At 28.2% G+C, this 9,753-nt stretch overlaps 1 protein-coding gene across 1 annotated transcript; it reads right to left on the bottom strand.

Annotated features, from left to right (window-relative positions):
• Positions 1-2,824: 2,824 nt before the first annotated feature.
• On the bottom strand, positions 2,825-3,567 carry LOC107481511 (uncharacterized). Its single transcript, XM_016101794.3, has 2 exons — positions 3,305-3,567; positions 2,825-3,047 (listed from the first exon to the last, which is right to left on the bottom strand). The coding sequence occupies exons 1-2, from the start codon at positions 3,565-3,567 to the stop codon at positions 2,825-2,827; spliced, it is 486 nt and encodes a 161-aa protein (XP_015957280.3).
• Positions 3,568-9,753: the final 6,186 nt, after the last annotated feature.

The following is a 9,753-nucleotide window of genomic DNA, read 5'->3' as shown; positions in this document are numbered from 1 at the left end:
TCACTTGTCATTTCTCTTCAGACTAGTCTTCTAAGAGGGACATAAGCTTTTCATATTTTATACTTCTATATTATCAATCAGATTGCTAAATTAAGCTTCTAGATATTTAGGGTCTTAGACGACCTAGCTATATGAATTATTTTAATTTGCTTTTACTATGTGTGATATACTAACGCATGACGTGCTGCTTATTCTCTTATACGTCACACATTTAATTAATTATTTGGTTATAGGCTTGGTATGATTAGTATAGTTTAACTTTATATTATGATGAATTGTTTTTCATTGTGTACCACCGTGAATGTGTTTTTTTCATTAGTATAGTTTAACTTTAAATACGAAAATAACGAAAAATGCTACTATTGATTGTTGCTGCGGCATTGTAATTTTTAGTTGCTGCCTGTTGAATGAAAGTATGAAACACAGTCATAAATTAGTAGTTGAGACCTTGATGCTATAATATGATACTCCTACATATTCATATTTAGGGCTCAAACTTTATTTATTGGCATTTTAATGTAATGCTGTGTACTTTTATAATATTATAAACTTCTCGTTGTTATATGAAACAATTTCAATTTATTTTTTCGGTAAAGAAAAGAAAATAGGAACTTGGGCATGATATAGGATTTTTTTAAAAGTAAATAAAATAAATATTTTATTTATGAAATAGGTAATTTATAGTTTTACTATCAAAATCTGTCTTTTTACTTATTTCGTTTACAACGTAAACAATTTTATTTTGAGTATATATTGTTTACAATGTAAACAAAATAAAACACACATCACGGGTTACACGTATCATATTTGCACACGTGAAACGTGAGATAGAGTGGAATCTACATTTCTCGTTTATAGTGTAAACGAGATATATGCTGAGTTAAAACGTTTTTACCCTAAACAAGATATAGTACAATAAAAATCAATCAGCTATAAAAGGATCTACAAACTATTGGTATTCTCCACAAACATCTCAATCATTCTTCTCATCTGTTTTTTCGATAAATTTAGTAGAAATATCTAGTGTTAGTGGTTATTTTGTTGTGACAGTGTATCCCAAACTGTCACATGAGAAACAATAATACTGAGATTATATTTGAGTGTGAAAATCCTATTCTACTATACATTTGGAGAGCATATTCTTTGTTTGAGCTAAAGAGTTTGATATTGACGCACGTCGATAATAACGAGAGAAAAAATGTTAAAAGAGTTGGTTATTGGATACTAGCATCGATAAAAAATTAGTTCATTTATACTGTAACGAAATAAGTAAGGTAATATAATAAAAATGTTATAAATTATCTATTTTTGTAATTAAAATATTTATTTTATTTATTTAAAAAAAGTCCCATGATATAGGCATATAGCAAATGCATAAAAAGAGGTCAAGTTTGTTTGAATATAAAAAGTAGAGCAAAGCAACTTTAAATAACAAAATTGAATGAACTTTATATGCATATCTGCGTGCGCTTGCGTTGATAATTTATTGAATTTTTTTATTTTTGTTTTTTAATTTCTGTTTGCATTGGATTACAAAGGAAAAATAACGAATCTTTTAATTATTATTTGACAAACTATTTATATATTTGATTTATAATTTTGTATGAATATTTTGATAATTATTTAAAAAGTGAATGCAACAAACTAGAACTAAAATTAAATTTTTAGATTTTTATTTTTAAAAATATTTTTGACTATTTACAAAAAAAATCACAAAAAAATATCTACTTAGCATAAAATTATCAAATATAAAAAATAAAAACATCTTATTTTTTAATTATATTTATTTACATCAAAATCTAATTTTTAAAATATTTTTGAGAATATATATTTAATAGTTAAATATTTTTGTCGTGTTATAAAATAATTTTGAAGTATATGCGTTGTTAATAAATTTTAAAAATATTTCCAGCAATTCAATAATTTGGATTTTGGAGATATTTTTTGGGGTTTTGGTCTGGTGAAAAATTGAGGGAATAACAATAAAGCAAGGAAGCCTTATATTCGTTGAGCCTTCAATTTTGAGTGGTGCGGTGTTTGATGGTGAGCCATATTATCTATCTTATCCCTCATCGATAATTTCCAACTTAAAAAAAAACACCAAAAATGTTGTATAAAAAAGTTTGTGATTTTAATTATATATATATATATATAATTTTTCTCATTGCTGTATATGAAGTGAAATAATTTGGCGGGACTTATTTCTTGAGAAACCTGTATTGTTCGTTGTTACATAACAACTAACATTTAGAAGAGGTAGGTATATGTTACTTAACCCATTCATAATTTCAGATACAAAAGGCATCTGATCTATGCATGTATCATTTGTATTTGTATTGGGGTCTTCTATGATGTATTCTTAATAAATTTAAATACGAAAATGTTTTGGGCAACAAAAGGAGCTATTACTTACTTTTTTTTTTGTTTGCTTTATTAATGTATTTACTTTTTATTTTGTATTTCTTAATTATTAATTATTGAAATAAATAAATAATTTTAAATATAATAAATATATAGAGTAAATTATTATTTCTACCCACAAATATTCTAAATGCTGACAAATCTATTCACGAAATAACAAAATTGAAGTTGTACCCATGAAAGATCAACACCATATGACAAAATTATCCAAATTTTAAAAGGCTATCCAAATATTTCAAATTATCCTTCTCTCCACCATTGGTGTTTTCAACCCAATTGCAGTTGATGGTGATTGATTTATCACATAACAGATAGTTTTAACAGCTTCTATCCAAAAAGACTTGGCTAAACTTGTAGTTTGTAACATAACTCGTGCTCTTTTTATGAGAGTCCTATTTTTTTGCTATGCTACACCATTTTGCTGAGGTGTATATGTAACTGTAAATTGCGGTTGAATACCTGCTTGCTTGCAAAATGTTAGAAAGTCACCATCAATATATTCTCCTCCATTATCTATCCTTAAACACTTGATCTTCTTTCCAGATTTAAGTTCCAACTTTACTTTGAACCCTTTAAACATCGCAAACACGTCTGATTTCTTCTTGATCGGGTACACCCATAACCTCCTAGAGTAATCATCAATAAATGATACAAGTTATTTGCTCTTCCTAAGGTCATCTCTAGCGATTTCCACACATCAAAATGAATCAACTCCAATATGTGCTTGCTTTGAGCAGTTGATCTACCAAATATCAATCTATGTTGTTTGCTTGTAACGCAGTGCTTACAAAATGGTAAGTTTACTGATTTGAGTTCGGGAATGAGATTACGCTCCACAAGAATCTTCAAGCTTCATTTTGACATGTGGCCTAGTTTGCGATACCATATCATTGTCATTTTTTCTTGACTTGCTGAAGCAACTGATGCCTCTGCCTCTTGCAAAGTATCTCCAATAAACATGTATAGATTTGCGACAATCTTTTCTGCTTTTATTACTACAAGAGCACCTTTAACAACTTTCAAGATCCCACCTTCAATATGGGTCTTGCAACCAAGTTTATCCAGTTGTCTAGTCGATAATAAATTCTTCTTTAAACCCTTCACATGTCTTACCCCTTGAAGTGAACGAATATAACTATCAAACATTTTTATTTTGACATACAGTACCTATTTCAACAATTTCTAAGGCATGATCATTTTTCATAAACACAGATCCTTCCAAGACAGGTTTATATGTACAAAACTAATCACGATGAGGAGTCATGTGCCAAGTTGCTCTTGAATCAACAATCCACACATCAGTGAGCTGTTTGCTACCTTTAGAACTATTTGTTGTTTCTCTATACATGATTTCTCCATCATCAGAGATACTCACAACACATCCTTGAGAACTTGATCCTTCTGGAACCTTCTCTATACTCTTCTTATTCTGACAATCTTTCTTGAAGTGTCATCTCTTGCCACAATTGTAACATTTGAATTGTTTCTTTCTTTATGACTTTGGTCTACTTTGACTCCCATTGGAACCACGCTCCATTGATTTTTCTCTCGTCATCAACAGCGCCTCTGCTTGCTTTGAGCTCTTTCTTCTAACTTCTTTATTCTTGCACCTGGATTCTTCTTCAAGAATCGCAGCAGCCATATCATCAAAAGAAAGATAGTTTGTCAAAACATTATTAGTTAAGTTAATGATGAGCTGATCACACGAATTTGGTAGACTTTGGAGTAGAAGTTTTGCACGTTCATTTTCTGCTATGTTGTAATCCAACGATGAGAATTGAAAAAATAGTGTATTTAGATTATTGATATGATTTGTTGCCGATGTAGATTCATTCATTCGAACAGTATAAAGTCTTCTCTTCAAGAATATTTTATTGTGAAGTAACTTGACTTCATATAATTTAGTGAAATCATCTCAAATTTCTTTTGCTGTCCTTTTCTCTGCTACACTTTGACAAGACTGAATCACCGAGTGCCAAGTGTAAGTTTGTAATGACATTGTCATCCATATCCTTCTATTTTTCATCTGTAATTACAGTGGATGGTAACTCACAGCAGAAGAAAAAAAAATTAATCAACAATCTTAGGCTCTGATACCACTATTAGATACCAGACAAATGATACAACAAAATATGGAGATAAAAAATTAAAAGTTTGTAAAAAATAAATTCTTTTGAGAATTATAACTTCTCTCTATCATAAGGAGATTACAATAATATTCTCTTAAGAAAAGGAGAACACACTTCTCTCTACATATATAGGAGAAAATTACTCAAAGAAATCTATATTTTTCTCTCTAGATGACTTCTCACGTATTTGATGAAATTGAATTGAAAACTAAATGAGAAAGTTTTCAATTTATAAGTGAATATTTGTTATGTAAATCACCTGTAATATGAGGTTATTATTCTTATTCTCTCTCCATCATCAAAGTTTGATGGCTATTACGCAAGAGTTTTTTCTTCTTTCATTATTTAGTTTTCTTTTTCTTTTTTTTTTCTATAATTAGGTTTACTAAACTTACATTATTTACTGAAATAAATAAATAATTTTAAATATAATAAATATATAGAATAAACTATTATTTCTACCCACGAAAATTTTAAACGCTGACAAATCTACTCATGAAACAACGAAATTGAAGTTGTGCCTATGAAAGATCAGCTCCGTATGACAAAACTATCTAAATCCTAAAAAACTATCCAAAAGTTTTAAATTATCTTTCTCTCCACCATTGCTACCATCATCTTCCCCTCTCTCTCCCCGCCGAAGCTTCCCCATCTCTCTTGCTTTGTAAATTTTCAACTCTAACAATTCCTAACCACATTGTAGCTCTCCCAGCTCCAACTCAAAATCATTTTCCTCTCTCACTTTTCTAAAGCTAGCCTTCTTCTACCATCTTCTTCTCTCTCTCTCAAGTCATTTTCACCCAAAACAATTTGAAGAAAATCGTCGCCTATAAAACTGCCCAGAACTGGCTCCACTGCCAAACACACCAGCAGGGTAAGCTCAAAGATATCGTCGGCGCACGAGCAAACCCTATCTCTCGAGATCTCCTTGTTGGATCTGGACTCTCAACCCGTCGTTAATCTCGTCGTTGATGACACCAACGAAATTGATTCTTATCTTAACCTCGTCAACGAACGTGGTGGCTCTCTCTTAAAGGAAGATGATTAAAGGTGCTTGTAAGAAATTCGTTATAATCATCGATGAGTTTAAGATCATTAACTATGTTGGTGATAGCATTATTTGACTATATCCTAAAAATTATTAAATTTAAAAAATAAAAAAACCATAATTGGTTGGTGCCACTCGATTTTAACCAAAGTACAACCCACCTGATTTTCATGCTTAAAAAAAATTATTTTAGGATAAAATTTTCTTTTAATTTTTTTGAAATTATTTTTTTATTTAAGAAAATTTTTTGACACAAAATTACTGAAATCCTTTTAAAAGTACTATAAAAGGAACTATTTTACTAAAAATTAATAAACATATAAAATTTTTTATATTTTTAATATATTAAATACATAAAAACTTAAGTTTTTATTATTATGTTATTAAAATATTATCTTAGGATAAAAAATAGCTGAATCTTTACAAAATAACTTTAAAATTTTGTGATTGAAATAACTAACAATGGTCATTTGTTAGCAACATCCCTAAATAAGAAAATAAATAAAAGATGGTTTAGTAGAAAGTGAGTCTTAATGACATACTTGTTTGCCTTTTGATTTTTTTTGCATCGATCTAGAGTTTTGACTGAACCTCATCAAAACCAACAAATTAATTAACGTCTCACAATAATTTATGGCTTTTTCTTTTAAGTCTTTTTTACAGTCCTATTTAGACTCAGTTTGAATAACCAACTTAATTAAATTTTTTTGATAAAATAACTTAAACAATAAATAATTCTATTAAAAGTAACTTATAAATAAGTTATTTTGTATTTGAATTTTTAACTCTAAAAGTACTTATTTTATAGAAATGTGATGAAAAGTAGAAGTATTATGAGAGAAGTCATTTTTTTAACTTCTCTATAAGCTCTTAAATAGCTTCTTAAAAAGTTGCAATTTGATTTTAAAAATTATACCAGATATTAATACTACTACTTTTCATAAGTCAAAAATTAAAAAAAATTACTTCTAAAGTTTTCCAAACAGACCCTTAATGTTTCTAACTTTTATACTCGTTAATCAAATTGGGTTGATATAGTAATTAATTTATTAATCTATTTAAATAAATATTAGAAGTTTAAATTTCATTTTATATATATAGTAATTTATTGACCACCCACAAACTCTTAAATAAAACTCAGTATCGCAATAAATTAATCTTTTACAATTAAAAAATACAATAAAAAAACTTTTATGCTGGTTGACTATGGAAAGATGTTAATTAACAGAGCCTTAATTATATACTTAATTATATCACTTGGATGGGCCACCAGTGTGTTTGATATAAAATTATTATGATTAATGTGCTTCTATTTATTCATTTAAAGTGTAGGATAAGTAATTTTATAAAAAAATACTATTTATAAATTAAAATTAATCACTAAAATTAGTTATTATTTTATTTTTGTATAAATTTATATGTGATTTTATTTATTTTAATATATATTTATATTTCAACATATATTTTATATAGATGACTGATTTTAATATACATATAACATAGTCAAATTTTATAATATGCGATTGAGTTTCTATGATTAAAAAAATCTAGCATTTAACTTTTATTGTCTCTAAAAGAAATAATTTATTATAGACATACAAAAAAAAAAATGCACAATTCACACTTCGAACTCTAAAAGAGTTTGTGTAAGAAAAAATATTTGATGTATAACTATTTATGTGTATTTTGTGTGTTTATCTATCAATCTAATTTTTTTTAATAGTTTAAATAATTATATGACACGGCAAAATAAATCATTAAGAATCAATCCTAATAAAAAGATTAAGATATTTATAAAATTTGAATTTACTTAATATATGTTCTTAGTTTATCCTAGAGGCATATGATTAAGTTACCAATAATTTTTTTATAGAAATATTCAAAATTTAAATTTTAATGTATTTATTTTACATTTGTTAAAATAAAAAAGTTCAATAAAAACTTCTATATTAATGTGTACTCTAAGAACATATATTAATTAAACTAAAAAAATTTCAAAAACCCAAAACAAAAATAAGTTTTTACTTTTTAGGTTGAATCCACGCCCGTGAAAGTGAAACATTACCCATGACTCATTCAAACTAAACTCCCAGTCTCCCAAATGCCGAAAGTACCCTCTCATTTTATGTTAGATATCTATCACACAATGTAAAAGTTCCTTTTGACAAGTTGACTATCTAATCTATGTTTTATTTTGAAATGTCAAGTTGACCGCAATTAAGATTTTGTATGATAGTGTAAGAAAATTGTGATGAAGCAAATCAACCCATGTCTACACTTTTTACGATCAAATTGTTTATGTAATAGCGAAGACTATTATGTAAAGTATATATGGTTACTCTTGGTCCAGTCAAAGAATTGCATACATCTGAGTAAACACTAAATATGTTGGTTTCAAATAAACTCGATCGTCATATCTTGGAAAAATATTTCCAAGCAAGATATATATAATATTTAGACTTGCAGAAAGTAGGTGGAATTAGTAGTAATTGAAAATGTATAAATACTTGAGGGAAGATGATATGTGCGTTATTACTCACGTCTCACGTTATGGAGATATTTTCAGTTTTTTGTTTTATTAAATTAATTAGTATGCAGAATTGCAAATCCCAAATTTTTCTTGTCATTCATTTTCGAGTACTGTAATTGACCAAAGCAAAATAAAATCTCGGTCGATGACCTTAGCTTCTATGTGGATGGAAAATAAAAAGCATTTTTTTTAATTATTCTTTTATTTCTTATTATTTCTTATCCTTCTTGTCAGGTTTCCAATATTGTAATTTCATCCATTCACTATTAGCTATCAGTCACCACTAGAATTGACAATGAATAGGATAGAGTAGAATTTAAATTCTACTTTAAATTTATTTGCGGGTTGAAAACTTTTTTAAAATTTTATCCTATTCTACCTGCGAGTTGAGAATCTTTTAATCCTGACCCTACCTGCACTCTAAAGTTCTACATCCTATCCTACTCATAGAAAAATAAAAAATTTTCAAGCAAACATAAAATTCAACCATTCCAAATTTCATACATATTAATAAAATAGAAAATAAAAAACTAAGTTCAAATTAAAATAAAAAACAATAAAATCTTAAAGAAATCCAACATAAAATTACAAATAATATGATCATCAACGAAATTAGTGATTATTTCAAATTTTTATAAGAGGAAGATTGTGAGTTCAACACTCAATTTCTTTACTACATACATAACTTTTACATGTATATTAGGGTTAAGTATTTTTTTTCATCCCTAAGGTATAAGGTCAAAATCAGAAGCGTCCCCGACTTTTCTTCTTTATTAAAATCATCCTCAACGTTACACAACGTTATAAAATCGTCTTTTTGTCCATAAATAATATTTTTCGGACAATTTTACCCTTAAACAAAAATAAAAAATTCCTCCCCGTTCTCACCCCTAACACCCACTTCATCATCAGTCATCACGACTACCACCACCAGTCCACCACATCATTCTTCATCTATCCATCAATCTAAACCCATCACAACACCACCCCTTCATCCAAACAACACCGATAATAGTAACAACAACTCAATTTTAAAGTGAAAATAGAGGAAAAAAATTTGGCAGCAACAATTCAATGACAACAACTCATAAGTTATATTTTTTATTCCATTTCTATTAAATTATCCGCAATATGATATCATAGTACAGTATTTAAAAACTTATCATTTAAATTGTAATTCGGATATACATGTGTTATTAGGAATAATGTAGACCATCAATTGAAAGCAAGGAAGCAGAGAAGGAAGACGTGTGCAGCCACAGGCTCAAAATTCTATTCTAATTTAAAGATCTCAAAACAAAAAATAATAAAAACACTGAAGCATATGTTCTTCAAAAATAAAAATAAAAAATCGAAAGAACAAAATAAGAACATTGAACAAGAATAGACAACAAGAAAAAAAATAGGAACAGAAAATTCGAGGCGGTGAAGAGTATGGCTGAGTTGGTCTGTTGAGGGCAACAAAGACGGTAGAGTAGGAAACCCAACTCAAGATTCAACTTTAAAATGAGATCTTTGGACTTGACACTGGAGTAGGAGACCCAAATCGGTGGCTTCGGCTAAAACGACGCTGTTGAGATCGATGCCAACATAGTTGTCGTTGAGGCCTAAGGAGGAGTCGGGAT

The sequence above is a fragment of the Arachis duranensis genome, chromosome 3 (assembly GCF_000817695.3).
Source record: "Arachis duranensis cultivar V14167 chromosome 3, aradu.V14167.gnm2.J7QH, whole genome shotgun sequence".
NCBI classification, from domain to species: domain Eukaryota; kingdom Viridiplantae; phylum Streptophyta; class Magnoliopsida; order Fabales; family Fabaceae; genus Arachis; species Arachis duranensis.
The sequence above is the reverse complement of the archived record's forward strand: the minus strand, read 5'-3'. Positions and strand labels throughout refer to the sequence as shown.